Here is a 22,746-nt window from a genome sequence, read left to right as displayed (position 1 = left end):
CTTCATCTCCGTCCTGCCTCCGATACAATCTTCACATTACAGTCAGATTTTTCCTGCTGTGTTGATTCCACAATTTCCGAAATTTGTTCCATGTGCGAACACCTTTTTCTGATTCCTCATCTTCAATAGGCCTAATAGTCTTTGCTCTCAATATTCTTCGACGAAATGTCCTTTGACTTAACTGTCTGAAAAGTCGGAATTTTCATCTGTCCCGACATCAAGTGACTCATTACGAGAAATTATTCCTACAGACTTAATGACTCTAATAACTGTTCTGCGTGCACTGTGTTCTTCAACAGCGTTTAAAATCTGGTTCACAATGAATAAATATTATCATCTGATATATGAACGAAATGCGCACACTTTGCATACTGTAGTATTCACTGACAAAGTTGCCACATGATTTCACAACACTGTAGGAAATACCTGCAATAAAACCATTGCCATAAACTGGCTTTAAAATATTAAGTAAACATCTTGAAATTACAGTATTTTTAGTGAGATTTGAAATAATTAAGTAAGATTTAACAACAGTAATTACATTTTAGTTTCATATAATTATGTAGATACAGTCAAAATCACTACAGAATTTCGCGCCTGCACTCCTCAACAATTGACTTTGAAATGAAGGATTGTGCCTGAGATAACGGAAACATACAGGATGTAAGGGGTATAAGTGCCATTATTTTAACTGATCATTATTCATGTCATAAGGAAGAAAAAATGTCTTTACAATTTTTGTCTAATTGCAGTATTTAAGTAATTATTAAAGTTTATAATATTAGACGTTTTGCAACGTTGCTGGATGGGGAGGAGGGGGTTTAGAAGTAGAAAGTACAGCTCAGGCGGGGAGGAGGGGGTTTCGAAGTACACAGTACAGCTCAAACGGGTGCAGACACACCGGTACAAAACAGATACTCTGTTCTAATGCAGGATCGGACCATGACAATACTTTTGTTTACATAAAACGAGCAGCAAATACAAACTTCCAATGTTATTAATAGAACATTGTGGTAAATTTACATTTTATGTAACAATATTGCTCCATTTTTTAATTGTATATCTAAAAAATAAACAATAATGGTTTTCTGCACAAAATCACACGGACTTTTTTTCTAATGCAATTTTAATCTCTCCCGCTTTTGTAAAGCAGTATCATTTTAAAACAAATTTCTGGTTGTGTGATTTTCGAAACAGGGTAAGATACTTCTAGTTTCTAATAATCGTTGAGAAACTGCTACAAAAGTTGGCCGATTAGGTAATCTTCTTTGAGGAAAACGTTGACGGTACATCTTTCTTGCCTCGCTTGAATTACGACGACATTAACATATGATAGTCCTAAAATGTGAATGACATTGTAAGTTGTTTATCGAATACCCTGTACTGAACTCCCATCCGCTCGACAGTAGAGCTATGTACAGGGACCTTGAACTCAGCTGACTCGTACTTACGTCTGTGCAGAGTACTGCCTGCTGAACACGTTGCTACGTCTCTCACGCCAGAATATTAACAAATGTAAGCATGCAATTTTATTTAATTTCACAAAAACGTAATACAACACACTATTTAAACTAATATTAACTCTTTGCTAGATATACCTACTGGTGTAATTGTTTTTGTAATTTTACTAACGATATAAGCAGTATAACGCAAATAAATTTTTTTTTCTGGGCAAACTATCAAGTTTTGATCCTGTAGACTGTCCCCGACAACTGTAAAAAGGACGGCACATATACCCCTTACACCCTGTATCTCTAGAAGAGCTTCCGTCACAAAAAATAGTGTCAACCTACCATATTTACGCGAATATAATGCGCACTTTTTTGTCCAAATGTAATATTCAGAATTGGCGTGCGCATTAGATTCGATGGCGCATTAGATTCGAGTGCAAATTCGTTCCGTACGTAGTTCGCAGGTAACTTCATTCAAATACGAGTTAGCCTTGGAGACTCGGGATGCTTCCATTGCGACGACTGTCTTTTTGTTTCCCGTACCCGTACACCCATGACTCATCTCCAGTTATCACGGTGTTCAGAAACCCAGGATCAGTGTTGGCGGTGTCCAGAAGGTCCTGTGCAACGTCACGACGGAGGTCTTTTTGTTCCGGTGACAACAACTTGGGCACGAATTTCGCAGCCACTCGGTTCATGTTCAAATCATCACGCAAAATTGCATGTGCAGAATCTTTACTCACTCCAACCTCTTCGGCAATCTCCCGCACGGTCAAACGACGACCTGCCATCACCAAATTTCGCACCCTCTCAACAACAGCTGCACTCCGAGCAGTTTGGGGCCTGCCACAACGCTGCTCACTCTCCGCTGATGTGCGGCCATCTTTGAATCGGTTGAACCACTCCTTAATTTGTGTTACACCCATCACATCTTCCCCAAACACCTGCTGAATCTTACGAATTGTTTGACTTTGAGAATCACCAAGCTTTTGACAAAATTTGATGCAGTATCTTTGCTCAATTCGTTCAGTCATCTTGCGAGAAAACTAAATCCAACAAACACTTAGAACAGCACCTTACTTGGCGACCACCAGCCAGTGACTGGCACAAGCGAATGCGGTGAAAAAATTCAAGCATGCGCATTACGGTTCCTCCTTCCACCGTGCACAGTGGCGCCGCCTTAGAATCACTACTTTGCGCGGGAAAATTTAAGGTCGGATACTTTTTAGACAGACCTCGTATTTTATTGTTTGTTACGTCATAACTAGGCCTGTGACATTGGAGCATGTTTACAGTGAAAGGAAGCCTATACAGTACAGGATATACACAGAGTACGCAAGTGTATGTGTGTACGGAGAGACACAACCGCCGCGGTACAGTTCATTCAAGTGTAATACAAACTGTCGTGAAGTGTAGTGCGCTCCGCAGTATGGCTCAGAAGGAAAGAAACACGTCTTGAAAACTGGAATATTTAGTTTCACAGTATGGTGCAGATGTATTTTGCATTCTAAAAAACAATCTGTATTGTAAACTTTGCAATGTCAGCATTGCGTCTGCTAAAAACAAGGAATATAACGTTCAAAGGTACGTAAGTACAATGAAACAAAAACGGCTGGAACAAGGAAATGTGCAGAAGGACCCTATGTCAAATTCAACATTTTATGAAGACATGTGTAAGGCATTTATATCTGCCGACATACCATTCAACAAACTCCCAAATACGGCGTTGCTCAAGTTTTTACAGAAATGCACTAGAAGAGAAATTACACATCAGACTACGTTACGGAAGTACTATATCGAGAATATTTACAACACATGCATTACTGAGAGCAGAGGTAAACTGAGAAACCAACACGTCTGGTGTCAATTGATGGGACGACGGATGCTGTTAGACTGCATGTATTTAATGTGATTGTTAGGGCTCTGGATCCGGAAGGCCCTGCTGGATCATACTTACTGTCGTGTGATGTGATTGTGAACAATTCTACAATATGTGAGATTTTTCAATATGCATTGCAATTATTATGGTCATCAGGTATAGAGCATGACAAAGTATTTCTAATTGTTATCGACGCAGCATCCTATATTTAAAGGTAGTAACTACGTTGAAAACTACATACACATCACAGTTCACTCTGTCAGGTAGCTAATATTCTGTCGGGTGACAAATACACTGTAGATAAATAATTTAGATGTCGAATTGAATGATGTCAAATATTTCACATATGCACCTGTCGTTTCGCAGCTTTTCTGCATTCTAATCCATACTAGACAGTAGTAGACACGCATTCGCTTTCGAAACTTTGAGAATGCAACTTGTTGTTCACTGTAATTACAAACTAAACACCCAATAGACAGTACATCTAAGCCCACATGTGTTGAATGGAATTTTCTAATAGTTCAAATGAAATTAAATAAAGATAAAAAGTAATTCAGAGGCATGTGTATATTATTCTCTTCTACAGACTGTACTCTACAAGACGGAGCGATACGGCATACTCTGTGTATATCCTGGAGTGAGTTGGCTTTCTTTCACTGTACACATGCTCCAATGTCACAGGCCTAGTCATAACGCATTGCTGCGATTCTCGACTTCATTACAGTTATCCATTTACCGGTATTTATTAGTTGGCCTGTTATTGCATAGAGCATTTGAATTATTGTAAAAGCATTCAAGAAATGCTGCATTTCAAATGCTTTGGTTGGCAGCGAAGATGACGTGCTCTGGAACGACGAGGATGACGGGGAAAAGGAAATGAATCTACTGACGAAGACATCACCAAAGATTCCAGTGATATGTCTGTTTACTTACCGTATTTCATGTAACAATAGTCCAATTGTATAAATTCTGTTTTCTGATAGTTTACATACAGATTCATTGTTTTATTAAATATAAATTTAAATAAATAGGCCTACCGTATATCCTGCCATTGATGCGCATTACATTCAAAATAAGCTCTTTTTTATGATTTTAAGTTTCAAATTTGGGGTGCGCGTTAGATTCGAATGCGCATTAGATTCGCGTAAATACAGTATTGTTTAGGCTATGTTTGTTACAATTTCTTCAAACAAACGGCAACTAAGTTGTCACTGAGCACTAGTGGGTTAATTTTTCTTCGTCGCATGAAATTTAAAGGGAATGTATTTTGATGCTGTAACATTTTAACAAATCGCCTAGAGCGTAGGCTTTCTATGACCCGATTTCAAATCCCGGTGGGACCACGTAGAATTTTTGGTGGACAAAGTCTGTGTTAAGTGATAGGTTTTCGCGGGGTACTCCCGATTTCAATACCGGAAGTCCACCATTGCACCATTAGTCATTATATTCATCATACTTGTGCGTGGTACTCTCGATTTCAATACCGGAAGTCCACTATTGGACCATTAATCATTATATTCATCATACTTGTACGTTGTACGGCACCTCTCATTGTATACCAAACCCAACGTTACGGCGAAGAGTGTACTATAAATTGCGGCTTATTCTTTCTAAAGAAGGACATTTAAGTGAAAATGAAGGAAATTAACACCGCCATTGAAAAATTCTGCGCTGTATCAGGGGTACACCGACACGTAGACTATATCACTCAATTTCGGGAATGAAACTACAGTTGTGTTGGTTTGAATGTTGTAGTTTTGTTTTGGTTCACAAATGTAAAGTATCAGTCTATGATAAGATAAGTATTTAATAAGGACATGCAATATACCTATTTCTCTTCTTGTGAAGCGACATTCCGAGGTTAGTCCCAGCTAACAACAAATGTTTCATTATGGTTCACTCAAAGCGTATCGCGCGCATCGGCTGTCGGTAAATCCGTCGACATTTCTCGGATGAGCAACTTTTCCGATGTGTGTGATCATGGCTTTCTTTAATAAATCAATATTAATTGCTCAACTGTTACTACCATGTTGTGTCATGTTCAGTGTCGCGCCAAAATGGCAGACGGAAAACTTGTTTCGCTTGTAGAAAACTGCGAAGAATGATATAATTTGAGGCATTCCCATTACAGTAATCAAGTCGTTTCTTACTTATGTATTATGTTACCAATATCTCTTTCGTTTCTTCCTCTTCTATTAAGAAGCATGAAACAATTACAAACTCTTATTCGCTAACACTCATGATTAATAGACCTAACCTCAAAACTCTTCTGTTTTAAGCAATGTCAATATAGTACATATGTTTTAAACAGCTGATAGGGTATCCGATGAGACGATGAGGTGGAGCCGTTACAGTGAGCGTATTCCAAATCTCACCGGTGAGCAATCCGATGGCATCACGGTGTTCCGAATTCCACCGATGGCGTCATTGATGCTCCACCGGTGTCGCACCGGTGCCATCAACTTGCAGAGGTGTGTTCTGCTTTAGTTCTGCTGTATTGTTTGTAATGAGCACAACGTAAAAACAATATGTTAATGGCTTATGAGCGAACATGTCAACGGACCAGTTATTACTACCGGTTCAAGAAATAAATTGTTTATGCTATCTTTTCTTTGAATGAGATGGGAGTACGAATATTTCGCAAAATTTTGCTAGCGTAGCACAGACAACAACTTGTACAGTCGCCATGACAGCCATCGATCCTTCCAGCAGTTTTGTTCCTTATTTCGCTGCAACGTGACGTCATTGATGCCACCGGACCGATGAGATTCGGAATACGCTGAGTGAACGCACTTCAATTAAAATATCCGTTGCGTGCGATTCGTCCGAGGAGTGCGATACGATGTAGTGGACTCTTCTGGCACATAAGTCTGACTTGTAGCCTAAGTACTTTACTGCAGGCGTTGGAATAATTTTATTTTTAAGTTGATAACTTACTCCTTTTCGGTTCAAATGATAGCATCATAGGAACTTGTACAGTGTATACGGGTTCGATATGCAATAGAGATATTTCATTCGTTATATGATATTTTTTATTCCCACAAATTTTATCTATTATATTTGCTATTTTAGAAGAAATTTTTCACTCCGGCACTGAGGAAAGGAACCCTGGTCTTCAACTTTACGCGCTGAATGCTCTTACCAGCTGAGTTATGCCGGAGACCATCCACAGTACTAGCACAGTCTAGTATATACAGTCACGAAGCTCAAAACGTAGCAAATATGCATCCATAGATAGTTGCTAACCACTAGGATTGCTAATATCACCTCATTACAGACAATGCGAAATAGTGCAGGCACAGTCTCTTGTTCCTAGCACCCTCAAAACTCAAGCTTCGTGACTGTATATACTAGACTGTGGTACTAGCTCGAACTCTTCCTTGTTCCCCTTTGGTCTTACTCCATGTTTTTATGACATTATGTCATAGTACGTATTTTAAAATGTCACTTAACAGATAAACATCTGTAGGAGTAAAAATATCATATAACTAATAAAGTATTCAGTCTTATGGCAGTATAAACTGCTAAACAGTATGTAAATTGTTGGAATATCCCGGCCATCAAAGTCATTTAATATAAATGCGCTCCTGTGTAGTGACATCTAAAGACGTACTATGACTTGATGTCATAAAACATGGAGTAAGGTCAAAGGGGAGCAAAGGAGTGTTCGAGCCGATACTGTGGATGTCCCTGGCATACCTCAGTTGGTAAGATCATTCAGCGCGTAGAGCTGTAGACCTGGGTTCGATCCCTATTGCCGGAGCGAAAATGTTCTCTTAAAATAACATAAGATACAATACAGAGGTGAAGATTTATTGTACTTGTTTTGCACTGTGTAGTCTCAAGTAATGACTTTCCGTACTGAACACATGATCAAATTCATAATCTTAGTAGTAGTTATGAAATAAATTTTCTGGGACACTTAACTCATAGAGGTCCAACATTTCTATTTGTTGAACAAGTGTTATAAAATCTATAAAAATAAGCCAAATGTTTCCAAAAATTCAAGAGAAAGCCATAAATATCCGCAACACTCTCATCATTTAAAACTAGAAATTAAGCTTTTTAACCCATTTTAATTACTTTGAAAAATTGAGGAGACCTTGAATGAAGTTTAATGGAACATTTTAACCTTGAAATAGCCTTAAAACATTTTTAACTTCAATTTATCTTAATTTTTTATTATTTTTTCAGCAATAAAATATGATACAAGTATCAACGTTTAGATTTTAAAAATGACAGATTTTTAGTTTGAAATGTGCTGTGCTCTGAAAGTAAAAATCATACGCTCTAGCGCAAAAATATGCGCAAGTTTAACTTCGTTTGAATAATTTTTTTCTAAAAACAAAGCTCTTTCAGATTTCCTGATAATGTTTTGCACTTGAATTAAATAAAATTATTTTATATTAGTAGAAGCTGAGTAAATAGGAACAAAAATACAGCCATGACACATTAATAAGTATATAAACATGGATAAGATGCAACAAATTCTATTGAAACTTAAAATAATTAATGAAACAAAAGTGTTTAACTTTTGGATGAGATAGGAATTGGTATAGTAACTTATTCGTCTACATAAATAGATAATATAAACGCAAAATATGGGAGAAAAATATATTATGTTGCACTTCATAATGAATTGAAATTAATTTTACCACATCGTTATGATAAATTATTTGCAGATAATTATATTTTTAATGTTCTAAATTTTCACGTATTTCAGTTTTATAGGATTGAAGAAAGATGAACTTCACCAAAAACATGATGTGGAATTATTTTAATTGTATATATTTTAATTAATTAGTCTATTTATTTTATAATGACCCCCAAGGTAAAGCATAGTTTTTATATTTTCTGAAATATATCTTTTATTACAGTCGAAGCTCTGGAGTTAATTAAACGAGTGACTCATTTTTACGCAAAATACAGAACGTAGTCTATAATAATGATGATGATGATAATAATAATAATAATAATAATAATAGTCTAATAATAATAATAATTATTATTATTATTGTTATTATTATTATATTATATTATATTATATTATATTATATTATATTATATTATATTATATTATATTATATTATATTATATTATATTATATTATATTATATTATATTATATTAGTAATAAATTATTAACACACTTGATGCTTTCAATTTCAACATAGTTGTCAGTGTAAATATCGTGAAACAGGAAATCATAGCCATGATTGGAAATTATATTTTATCGCAGAGGGCGAAAAGGAACCGGGTGGGGGAAGGATGTCATCAGGAAACTAGTTTACTATTGTTTTATACTTCAAAGTACTTTACTTTATCAAATAAAATAAAACCCGCCTTAATGTTTGTACATCAATGTATAGGCTTAAGCAGTGGCGGCTCGTGAATTTGTGGATTGGGAGAGCTGCAGTGGATTTTGGTACGTAGGCCTACAAATTTCACTTCTTGATACCATTACTAAGAAGTACAGGACAAAAATAAATGTACTACATATCGAAAAACCAAAACTTCCTGAATTAATTGGGAGATGTCTGTGGGATCATTTGCTAATCCCTAAGAAAAACTAATACCATCGATTTCAGTCTGAATTTCAGATCGGCAGACACTCAACTTGTAATCTACCAGTGCATTCTGAATTGTCTTAGAATTACCTTTAAACAGGGGGATGTTCCAAATGATTTTTGAGAGGCTCGTTTAGATTACTCACGAACTGTAGCAACCCACGAAATACACCAGGGTTCTTCGAATCGTTTTTTCATGATGTCCCCTAAGGGGAAGTTCATATCGGCCACAAAATTTGATACAATCAATATTTTTAAAAAATAATTTCACGATTTTTTCTCATTTCTTGATTATGTTTGAGAATGTTTGTTCTGTTCGTTTCACTTAATTGCACAGCAATATTAGTTTTGCCTAACACAGCCAATGAAACAATATTTTTCAGGTGAGACTGCGAAGATTCGTGCATTTTGCTTTTTAGGGGCAAATGTCCTAAATCTGTCCCACCACTCCTAGTCTATGCAGTATCACCACCGAAGAGGAGGCAAGGAAAACAAAATACAGATTTTTTTTTTTGTTCACATCCACGTAACCACAAATGCTTAGCGTAAATTTCATTGTTATATTTCCTTACATATATGCACTATTTCGGCTGGATGAAGCTTGAGTAAGATTTAAGTCGGGTAACGGACGACCCTTTAATTTCATTTCATTACATCAATATTCTCCGCAAGGGAATATTGAGAAAAATAAAATTAATATTCTGTAATTCACACACACTCATGCTTGCAAATTTACACTGGTTAGGTTACGGTACTAACACGTCACACCAAAGCAATACTCTGATATACTGATGGTCAAAATTTTTCTAAAACTGGAAAAGAAGTCTCTTTCGTATTTTACGTGCTATATAGCAAAAGGATTATACTCGTGCAATCATTTTGAGTTAAGGAAAATATTAGGCTCTGCTGGAGCCTGGATATATACGTAATAATAAGCCAAAAGAAAATATTAATTTCGTTATATTAACTCGATAAGATTCTACAACAATAAGTATGTGAAAAGAAAATAAAAAATTTGTCATTAAGTATCAAGGGAATAGAGAATCCATTTGACGTAGCATTACAATAGCGGTGTGGGAGTGGAGGAAACATCTTCTCTTGTGGCCTGGCTGTGCAAGCCACTGCAGCGAAATATGGGTTTTAAACAGCGGCAGTTTCCCTCTGCTTCCCTTCACCTCTCTACATATTGATTTTACTGCTTTAGGCTTTTAACATATTATTTTTAGAGACGTTCAATATAATAATAATTATAAATTGGAAACTTACCACTGCAATTTCACCTAAATTGCACTGTTAATTAGCCTATTGCTTTTAAATATTTGCAAAAATAAAGTAAACTCTACAACTCCACTTAAGTTACTGCATTCGTGATGCAAGTAACATTAAGGAAGTCGTGAAAAAAATCAACAAGATTCCAGATTCATCATAGACTGGGGGGAAAAAAAGACAGACGTATATCACGGCCTGCTGGAGTATAGTAAACACAGAATAGTAATATACGTTACAAGCGCGGCATGTTGACGTTTTCATGGTCGAGGAAAAGATTGAAAAAGCGAAACGTAGTTGAGCTTTTTTAATTTCCGAGAACATGAAAACAAACATACCGCTCGTGTATCGTACATTATTTTGTGCGAAGATCGTTTATTACATACCTGAAAGACGAATTTCTAATTAGTTGCAATGAAATCTCCATGTTGGTTTCTGTTTAATGACGGCAACTTCGGAAAACCAAAATATCTTTCTTCAACATTGTTGCTATAAAATGTTTTCTGTGTTCACTATACTCCAGCAGGCCGTGATATACGTCTGTCTTTTTTTTCCCCCCAGTCTATAAATGCGAACTTAAAACAAACTGTAAGGTTATGTAATGATTTATTTTTCATTTTAATATTTTAACAATATTATTTATAGAACATATTGCAGTAATAACATCCGCATCTGGAATCTTGTTGATTTTTTCACGGCTTCCTTAATGTTACTTGTATCAGGAATGCAATAAGTTTCGTGGAGTAGTAGACTTTACTTAATTTTTGCAAATATTTAAAAACAATAATTAACATTGCAATTTAGGTGAAATTGCAGTGGTAAGTTTCCAATTTATAATTATTACTATGTTAAACATCTCTAAAATTAATATGTTAAAAGCCTAAAGCAGTAAAATGGATGTCGCGCTTAAGCGGTAAGAAGAGGGAAATTGTTATGTGTGTTACGTTGGGAATACTGAATGTGGTATTTCACACTTACCGCGTATTGGTTCTGTGCGGAAAACAAGCAAATACGCACGATCTCGCACAAAACATTTTAAAGCAACAATGTTGAAGATAGATATTTTTGTTTTGCAAATTTGCCGTCATTGAACAGAAACCAAGATGGAGATTTCATTGCAACTAATTAGAAATTCCTTTTTCAGGTATGTAATAAACGATCTTCGCACAAAATAATGTACGATACACGAGCGGTATGTTTTATTTCAATTCTCGGAAATTAAAAAAGCTCAACTGCGTTTCGCTTTTTCGAACTTTTCCTCGAACATGAAAACTTTAACATACCGCTCTTGTAACGCATATTACTATTTCCTGTTGTGTCGCCATTTTACTACAGACAATCAACAGCGCCAATGCGGCCGCGCATGACAAGCAACAGCGCCAATGCGGCCGTGATTGGAACTTCTACCCGGACTGTTCAAAATTTAAACTTCGTCTGTTATGGTGTATTTAAAGGACATAGGCCTAAATACACTCGTTTTGCCTGTTACTTATATTTTAAACCTTTGTTTATGTAATCGATAATAATATTAGTTTGTATAGTTTAATTACTTTAATGCAAACTTTATTAATTTTCTTTTTTTTTTAATACTATATTTGTAATACTGTGATTATTGCAATTCCTTAAACTGAGGTTGAAAATTAGTACGCCATATCATCAAAACTTATTGCACAGCAATGTGCGAATGTAAAGCTATTGGAGTGCCGCATGTGGTCTTTCTCAAACTCAACTCGACAGTCTTATTTCGAAATTTTAAAGAATATAAAAATATAAAATTCATTCTTATAGATCGCGGGCCATACAAAAAGAGATGGGCCGGATTTGGCCCGCGGGCAGTAGTTTGCAGACCCGTGGTTTAATGTGATCACCATATCGAGTTACAGTATGAAATAACGGCGTAAAACATTGTCTTATGAATGTTTTTGCAGCCCCAGTTGGTGGTGAAATATGGGTATCCCGTAGAAACCCATACTGTGTTAACGACGGACGGCTACTTTCTAACTCTTCATCGCATTCCACATGGCCGGGGCAACGCCACATCTTCGAAGGGCCGCAAGCCTGTCGTGTTCTTGCAGCACGGGATATTGTGTTCCTCCGCCGACTGGGTCATCGTGGGTCCAGGAAAGGCACTTGGTGAGTACGGAATGTACAATTATTGCATGTGACCCAAGAGGGCTATTATATAAGGTACCTGAGGGTATGAAGGCCCAGCATGTTATAAGGCCCACTACCTAGTTTTGCCATTAGTTATACACTTTTTCAAAAGAGAGCAACAGCTCTTAAGACCTACTGTATATCTTTTCGCATTCCAGTGAGGTATAAATAAATTAGATTCTCGTTCTTGTTTGTAGCTGACTGGTGGCACCAAGTTATGTGTGATTATTTCTGCTTTCATTATAAAATTGTCAAAAATTTAAGTTGATATTTAATCGTTTTACTGTGTGTTATTAATACAATTAGAAAATACACACAAATCATGTCTACAGTTCTATTCGGCCTAACTCAACTGAAAACTCAATTCATGTTTGTAGTTCTATTCTTACGAACTCATTACTCCATATGTTGTGCTAACAATAATGTATTCGTGCGAACTCTCCTATTCACTTCTCATATCAAAAACTGTATTCGCCTAAACTCAAAACTCAAATCATATGAACAGTTTTGTTCATCCTAACTCTTTACTCCACATGCTGTGTTAACAGAATTGCATTCGTCAAACTCTTCACTTCACATTCCATATTAAAAACTCTATTCGTCTAAACTCAAAACTCAAATCATATGAACAGCTTTGTTCATCGTAACTCTTTACTCCACATGCTGTGTTAACAGAATTGCATTCGTCAAACTCTTCACTTCACATTCCATATTAAAAACTCTATTCGCCTAAACTCAAAACTCAAATCATATGAACAGCTTTGTTCATCCTAACTCTTTACTCCACATGCTGTGTTAACAGAATTGCATTCGTCAAACTCTTCACTTCACATTCCATATTAAAAACTCTATTCGCCTAAACTCAAAACTCAAATCATATGAACAGCTTTGTTCATCCTAACTCTTTACTCCACATGCTGTGTTAACAGAATTGCATTCGTCAAACTCTTCACTTCACATTCCATTTTAAAAACTCTATTCGTCTAAACTCAAAACTCAAATCATATGAACAGCTTTGTTCATCCTAACTCTTTACTCCACATGCTGTGTTAACAGAATTGCATTCGTCAAACTCTTCACTTCACATTCCATATTAAAAACTCTATTCCTCTAAGCTCAAAAACTCAAAACTCAAATCATACCAACAATCTTGTTCATTCTAACACATTACTCCACATGTTGTGTTAACATTATTGTATTCATCCAAACTCTCCACTTCACATCCCACATCAAAAACTCTTTTCGTCTAAACTCAAATCATATCAACAGTTTTGTTCATCCTAATTCGTTACTCCACTGTGTCAACAGTTTTGCATTCATCAAAACTCTTCACTTCACATCCCATATTAAAAACTCTATTCGTCTAAACTAAAAACTCAAATCATATGAGCAGTTTTGTTCATCTTAACTCTTTACTCCATATGTTGTTTTAACATTATTGTATTCGTCCAAAACTCTTCACTTCACATCCCATATTAAAAACTTTATTCGCCTAAACTAAAAACTCAAATCATATGAACAGTTTTGTTCATCCTGACTCTTTACTCCACATGTTGTGTTAACATTATTGTATTCGTCCAAACTCTCCACTTCACATTCCATATTAAAAACTCTATTCCTCTAAACTCAAAAACTCAAATCATGCCAACAATCTTGTTCATTCTAACTGATTACTCCACATGTTGTGTTAACATTATTGTATTCATCCAAACTCTCCACTTCACATTCCACATCAAAAGCTCTTTTCGTCTAAACTCAAATCATATCAACAGTTTTGTTCATCCTAATTCGTTACTCCACTGTGTCAACAGTTTTGCATTCATCAAAACTATTCACTTCACATCCCATATTAAAAACTCTATTCGCCTAAACTAAAAACTCAAATCATACCAACAGTTTTGTCCATCCTAACTCTTTACGCCAGATGTTGTTAACAGTATTGTATTTGTCCAAATACTCCACTTCACTTCCCATATCAAAAACTCTATTCAACTTAACTCAAAACTGAAATCATATCAACAGTTCTAGTTATCCAAATTCATTGCTCTATTTATTGTATCAACAGCTCTATTCGTCCACACTCAACACCTTACATGTCATATTAACAAATCTATTCGTCTAAATTCAACACTTCACTTGTCATATCAACAACTCTATTTGTCCTAAGTATTATGTCAAAATTTTTGTATTCGCTTATACTGAACATTATTAAATATCATATCAACTGTTCTATCCGTTCAAAGTCGACACCCCGCTTGTCATGGCAGATTACATTTTTATAGTTCTACTGTTCCTTCTATGACAGCCAGTAGAAATCTCAAATTGAATATTACAATTGCTTTGGCATGAAATTAGAGAATGTAGAGAAAGTCTTTGAATTTTAGCACCTATTCGTCCGATGGAAAATAGTTGCAAAATAGTGAATCCCTAATCCCTTTGCAGCTTACTTGCTGGCAGATGCAGGATATGACGTTTGGATAGGCAACGCTCGCGGCAACACTTACTCTCGAGCGCATGTCCAGTATACCATCCACAATAGCAAATACTGGGATCACAGGTGTGTAACTGTCTAGATACAACTCACTTTTTCTCAGACAACTACATGATATTTAAATATTATAATGCCCATACATATAAACACAGTAAGATTATTTTCTTGCTGCCCCTCAGTCAACAGATTCCACGTGGTCTGTAGTGTAATTTACAACATTGACATTTACCTATAGTATTGTTGCAAATGTCTATTGGCCTGTACTTAGGTTTAACAATTTTATAATACATTTTCGGTCACACGGCGTTGAAAGTTGTTCCTGAAACTTGTAGAGATTATTCTTGTAAATCTTGCTTTCAATGTTGAATGTCTATGAGTCTGTGTACGATACAAAATGTAACATCATTAAATAACTTAAAAACTTTTTTTTGATGTTTAGAATGTAGTCCGACGAGATTTCGTCTTGTAATATTTTTAAGAATGTCTTTTCTTCACGTAACTGTCGTGAATTAATAATTTTGTTCTAGAATTTATCGAATTCTTACCTTATTATAATATATTACACAATGAACAAAGCATAGAGAAATAAATGTTTTAGAGAAGCAACGCACTAAAAAACAAAATCTGACTCGAGTTTTTCATTGGTTTCCCTCAGTACAAAGACAAATGTCGGATAGGAAATTTACATACTATGATTCATCATCGTCTCATTCACCAATATTATAAACATTAGTCAAAATCTATAATCAGTTACATGAACACAAGCCATCTACAACACAAATATATAACCCAATAAAAAAAAAACACACAAATAGAAACAGGAACTCAACAGTACCGTAAACGGGGGTTACTTTGAACACAGAGGAAACTGATCATTTTTTCAGAAAATCATATTTAGGTTTCTACATGCTGCATTTGTTATAGATGGAGGTAAATTATCATAAAATCATTCTCATACCAAATTTACCTCCATCTATAACAAGTGCAGCATATAGAAACCTAAATATGATTTTCTGAAAAAATGGCCAAAGTTTCCTCTGTGTTCAAAGTAACCACAGTTTACGGTAGTGAAAACGGTCTACTGGTATACTCGTAGATTCTAATCACGCGATATTACCACAGATGTTAAAGCGTGTATAAGTAAACATTAATCAAAATCTATAATCAATAACATGAACACAAAGCCAACTACAACACACAATAGAAACAGGAACTCAACAGTAGTGGAAATGGTCTACTGGTATAGTCGTAGATTCTAAACACGCGATATGACCACAGATGTTAAAGCGTGTATAAGTAAACATTAATCAAAATCTATAATCAATAACATGAACACAGAGCCATCTACAACACACAATAGAAATAGGAACTCAATAGTAGTGAAAGCGGTCTACTGGTATACTTGTCGATTCTAAACACGCGATATTACCGCAGATGTTAAAGCGTTATAAGTAAACATTAATCAAAATCTATAATCAATAACATGAACACAAAGCCAACTACAACACACAATAGAAACAGGAACTCAACAGTAGTGGAAATGGTCTACTGGTATAGTCGTAGATTCTAAACACGCGATATGACGACAGATGTTAAAGCGTGTATAAGTAAACATTAATCAAAATCTATAATCAATAACATGAACACAAAGCCAACTAAAACACACAATAGCAACAGGAACTCAACAGTAGTGAAAACGGTCTACTGGTATACTCGTAGATTCTAAACACGCGATATGACCACAGATGTTAAAGCGTGTATAAGTAAACATTAATCAAAATCTATAATCAATAACATAACACAGAGCCATCTACAACACACAATAGAAATAGGAACTCAATAGTAGTGAAAGCGGTCTACTGGTATACTTGTCGATTCTAAACACGCGATATTACTACAGATGTTAAAGCGTTATAAGTAAACATTAATCAACATCTATAATCTATAGCATGAACACAGAGCCATCTACAACACACAATAGAAAGCGGAACTCAACAGTAGTGAAAACGGTCTACTGGTATACTCGTAGATTCTAAACACGCGATATGACCACAGATGTTAAAGCGTTATAAGTAAACATTAATCAAAATCTATAATCAATAACATGAACACAAAGCCATCTACAACACACAATAGAAAGAGGAACTCAACAGTAGTGAAAGCAGTCTACTGGTATACTCGTAGATTCTAAACACGCGATATGACCACAGATGTTAAAGCGTTATAAGTAAACATTAATCAAAATCTATAATCAATAACATGAACACAAAGCCATCTACAACACACAATAGAAAGAGGAACCCAACAGTAGTGAAAACGGTCTACTGGTATACTCGTAGATTCTAAACACGCGATATGACCACAGATTTTAAAGCGTAATACGTAAACATTAATCAAAATCTATAATCAATACCATGACACAGAGCCATCTACAACACACAATAGAAATAGGAACTCAACAGTAGTGAAAGCGGTCTACTGGTATACTCGTAGATTCTAAACACGCGATATGACCACAGATGTTAAAGCGTTATAAGTAAACATTAATCAAAATCTATAATCAATAACATGAACACAAAGCCATCTACATCACACAATAGAAATAGGAACTCAACAGTAGAGAAAGCGGTCTACTGGTATACTCGTAGATTCTAAACACGCGATATGACCACAGAAGTTAAAGCGTGAATAAGTAAACATTAATCAAAATCTATAATCAATAACATGAACACAAAGCCATCTACAACACACAATAGAAAGAGGAACTCAACAGTAGTGAAAACGGTCTACTGGTATACTCGTAGATTCTAAACACGCGATATGACGACAGAAGTTAAAGCGTGAATAAGTAAACATTAATCAAAATCTATAATCAATAACATAACACAGAGCCATCTACAACACACAATAGAAACAGGAACTCAACAGTAGTGAAAACGGCCTACTGGTATACCCATAGGTTCTAAACACACGATATAACCACAGATGTTAAAGCGTGTAAGAAGTAAACATTAATGAAAATCTATAATCAGTTACATGAACACAAAGCCATCTACAACACACAATAGAAACAGGAACTCAACAGTAGTGAAAACGGCCTACTGGTATACCCATAGGTTCTAAACACACGATATAACCACAGATGTTAAAGCGTGTATAAGTAAACATTAATGAAAATCTATAATCAGTTACATGAACACAAAGCCATCTACAACACACAATAGAAACAGGAACTCAACAGTAGTGCAAACGGCCTACTGGTATACCCATAGGTTCTGGTATACCCACGATATAACCACAGATGTTAAAGCGTGTATAAGTAAACATTAATGAAAATCTATATCAGTTACATGAACACAAAGCCATCTACAACACACAATAGAAACAGGAACTCAACAGTAGTGAAAACGGCCTACTGGTATACCCATAGGTTCTAAACACACGATATAACCACAGATGTTAAAGCGTGTATAAGTAAACATTAATGAAAATCTATAATCAGTTACATGAATACAAAGCCATCTACAACACACAATAGAAACAGGAACTCAACAGTAGTGAAAACGGCCTACTGGTATACCCATAGGTTCTAAACACACGATATAACCATAGATGTTAAAGCGTTATAAGTAAACATTAATGAAAATCTATAATCAATAACATGAACACAAAGCATCTACAACACACAATAGAAACAGGAACTCAATAATAGTGAAAACAGCCTACTGGTACAGCCATAGATTCTAAACACGCGGTATGACCACAGATCTTAGAACGTATATAAGTAAACTTAAAAAAAAAAAAAAAACAGAAATCAGAATCACAGATGATCTTTTCCTTGTCTCTCTCTGACGATAGAGCTGGTATGAAGATGAAAGATTTTGGATCATTATGCGTGTATGGTATGGTAAAAAACTAAAAAATTTCATGGAAAATGCTAATTCAGTTTAGAGATATATAAAATTAAAATTCTTAAACTTGCTCTGTACAAATTCTGTAACTCTGATGGTGCAGCCTCCAGGAGATGGGCGTGTTCGATCTGCCCGCCGCGCTGGACTATGTATTGGCAGTGACTAGCCAACCCCGGCTGTACTACATCGGCCACTCGATGGGCACCACCATGTTCTACATCCTGCTGTCAGAGCGTCCGCAATACAACGACAAGGTGCGCGCCATGATAAGCCTGTCGCCCGTTGCGTACCTTAGCCATATAACAAGTCCGCTGAGGGCCTTCAGCGTCACCAAAGGTCCAGAAGGAGTCTTTGTAAGTGAACAAATATATCTTAAGCAGGGTTGCATGTAGTGCATGACTTATGGCCAGTTTGTCCAAGTAATGTTTAATTTCGTTTAACGAATGTTAAATTAACAGTCTGTTTATTTTTAACGCTTTGTTAATGTATTTTCCATTTGTTCAACATAATTTTAAGATAACCAACCAGTGGCGGCTCGTGATAAAATATTATGTGTGGTCACAATTTTGTGGTTTCAAAATCGAAGACAATTTGAAGTCGTACGTTTAGTCTAATATGAAATGTCATGATTCCAATGTTTCACTATCGAAAAAAACCGTATATAAATTCAAAACAACATATAATAATAATAATAATAATAATAATAATAATAATAATAATAATGATGAAACTCAGTCTTTTTATTTCCAATTTTTCTTGGTAAGCCAGTTTACCCAGTTCAAAATTACTTGAACAGAGTTCATTGTTTACGTTTGTTAAAAATGAATACATACCACAGTCTCGTTATTTACAAACGCTTGTGTTCAGTAATATATTTTGATTCACAACACACTGATACACTACAGCCTATACCAGTACTGTAATCCCACTCGCATAGATTACTATAAATACATGCCAGTAAATATTATTCTTAAATATTATACACTGTCATACAGATACTTAAATTCATACCACCACCCAGTTTAGCCAGCACGTGTTTGAAAGCCAAACTATGCTATTATGCCGACACTGAAGTATACTAATTCACAGACTACACTCTCGTAGCAGCACTATACACACATCTACGTAAGTAAACGTTCCTACAGTCAGATGCTGACATCTACAGGCTATTAAATTTCCTCATCGAGATATAGCACGTGAACGATAGTCACCGATGGAGCTGACATCTGTAGGATAGATACTCATCATGTTCACTTAACGCTTTGTGCTCTTGACGACTCATAAGCGGCAAGCTAAAGACAATTTTCTCCCGCGCACGCGTGAAATTCCTGTAACCATCTCGTAAAGAGCACGGCTTGTACCACCACCAAGCCAAGTTTACATAAGAAGTTTATGCAAAATGCGGGAAGTTTAAAATACTCGATTCTGATATTATACATCCCCACTACGTCAATACGGTATCAAATAATAAAACTAGTCGTGCATTAATAGAAACAAGGTGTTCACGTGCTCTTGTGCTCTTATTGACGCACCGCCACTGTAACCAACAATAACTATAACGTCTGTTAGCACTTTTTTAACTACTCAACAGCAGTTGGTAATGATTCTACACATATAAGGCAATTTTTGATTGACTAAAATTAATCTTTAAATTCTATATTATAGAGTGAGTCATGAAACTTGCATAAATGACAACCTGTTATAGTAGACCACGCTCCATAAACAAACAGTTGACAAATGAAAGTTGTAGGTGACGTGCTGAATAATAATTACAAAGTAAGGTTATATTTCCTCATTGCTATTATGGATACGAAATACGAAAGAAATAAAATAACACTGATGTATTTAAACAGTCCGAAGTATTTTTTTTAAATGTTATATTACCAGTCATATGCTAAACATTCCCTACATAGAGAGACAAAATATTAATTTCGCAACTTCTGTTCGAACAGCTGTGGAGACATAGGCCATATTTAACTAACTGTTAAATGAGTTAACTGCCCGAAATCCTACATTTAAAATAAACAAACTGTTAGCAATCTGTTAAACCAAACTGTGTTGAAAACATACAATTTTATTAATTAACAAACTGTTTAGAATAATTTCAAGGAAAAATTGTTCCGGGGCCGGGTTTCGATCCCGGGACCCTTCGCTTAGCGCGCGAACGCTCTTCCGACTGAGCTACCCCAGGAACTATACACGACACCGTCACAATTTTTCCTTTGTATCCACACGACTCAAATGAGCTGACAAGACGCCAGAACTCAACTATGAGTGCACACAAATACTTGTGTGACTTCAATCATTTGAGTCGTGTGGATACAAAGGAAAAATTGTGACGGTGTCGTGTATAGTTCCTGGGGTAGCTCAGTCGGAAGAGCGTTCGCGCGCTAGCGAAGGGTCCCGGGATCGATACCCGGCCCCGGAACAATTTTTCCTTGAAATTATTCAATCCTGCTTTACAGGGAGCTTCTACCTGAAAGTCAGATTTGTATAAACTGTTTAGAGTTTAACAGTCGTTACATTTTCTAACAATACTTGGAAAAACCGGCCATTGGTCTTGTTAGGTAATGCAATATAATACAATGCGATATAATGTAATATAGGCCTAGTATAGCGAGTCCCAGCGAACGTTCCCAGTGTTCTGTCAGCCGACTGGCGGCAGAGCCCTTCGCTACTGCCGCTCCGAACTCACGGAGCTTCGCCGGATTGAAACTTAAGTACTGTCCTGCAGTAGCGGCTGGTGGTCAAAATAATGAGTGTGTACAACATCTACATCGGCCTACTTATATGTGTTTATCTTAATTTGAGACTCGCCCAGTGACGAAATATGAAGTCCATACGACGTTCCTCCCTACTGCAGAACTTGTCAATTACTCTGGTGTTAAACCCTCCATTTTGGACATCATACTCTTTTCTATTGACAGTATTGCAAGACCAGTGAGACGATCCTGGAACATAGTGTTGCTTAAAAAGGTTTTTATGCGTTTCAAGCAAGAAAAACATCTTTCTGGCTCAGCAGTGGTCATTGGTGTTGTAACCAAAATATTTAACAACTTCGTTACTTCACAGAATGGATCCTGTAAATTGTTGGAGACTATGCATTGTATCAATTGAACAGCTCCATCTGTATTTCGGAAGTCGAGTCTTCGTATACAGCTCCAAGTTGTGTCTTTAACACTCTTTTGTTCAGTACAGTATAGCTGTTGACAGCAACTTCAAGTTCGCGTTCAGGAAAATTATGCAAAAAACTGTCAAAAAATTTTCTTGTATTACGATGACGCAGAATATATGCACGGAAATATCATATGTACTTCGGTACATCATAATAATATATGATATGCGAAAAATAATCACTTAGGGCCCTATTCATAGACATTCTTAGTGCGGACTTTCGGTGGATGATCAGCGAACTAACGTTTTACGTATTCATAAACCATTGTTAGAGATATGATATGATATGAATCCTGTTTAGCACGCTCGTAGCGCGGTCTAGCGAAATGTCTATGAAAGCACCCTTAGTGATTTAAGACGGCACTTATTTTTATTTTACTTGGTTATTTAACGACTCTGTATCAACTACGAGGTTATTTAGCGTCGATGGGATTGGTGATAGCGAGATGATATTTGGCGAGATGAGGCCGAGGATTCTCCATAGATTACCTGACATTTGCCTTATGGTTGGGGAAAACCTCGGAAGAAACCCAACCAGGTAATCAGCCCAAGCGGGAATCGAACCCGCACCCGAACGCAACTCCGGATCGGCAGGCAAGCGCCTTAGCCGACTGAACTACACCGGTGGCTAAGACGGCGCTTACTCCATCGGATCCCGGCCACTTAGTCACTCATAACGAGTGCACGTCTGCATATGTGTGGACATTGTGCCACTGTCATACATCTATGACGCAGTGCATGAGGGTAGGCCACTAGAGGGAATCCAAGAGGTGGAACTTAAACTGAGATGATTCGATCCGACATCGGGATGGGAATCCGGCGTGGCTTAGAGGATAGAGCGTCAGCACGTAGAG

General features: G+C 36.3%; 1 protein-coding gene across 1 annotated transcript in view; it reads left to right on the top strand.

Annotated features, from left to right (window-relative positions):
- The window catches only part of LOC138698390 (lipase 3-like), a 47,998-nt gene that overhangs the window by 7,143 nt on the left and 18,109 nt on the right, over positions 1 to 22,746 (top strand). Inside the window, exons 2-4 of the mRNA XM_069824262.1 lie at positions 12,091 to 12,295; positions 14,759 to 14,873; positions 18,822 to 19,071. Of these exons, the coding sequence (XP_069680363.1) occupies positions 12,091 to 12,295; positions 14,759 to 14,873; positions 18,822 to 19,071 (570 nt within the window). The remainder of the gene's footprint in view (positions 1 to 12,090; positions 12,296 to 14,758; positions 14,874 to 18,821; positions 19,072 to 22,746) is intronic.

This window comes from Periplaneta americana, chromosome 4 (genome assembly GCF_040183065.1).
Source record: "Periplaneta americana isolate PAMFEO1 chromosome 4, P.americana_PAMFEO1_priV1, whole genome shotgun sequence".
Classification (NCBI taxonomy): Eukaryota; Metazoa; Arthropoda; class Insecta; order Blattodea; family Blattidae; genus Periplaneta; species Periplaneta americana.
This window is presented reverse-complemented; position numbering and strand designations above follow the sequence as displayed.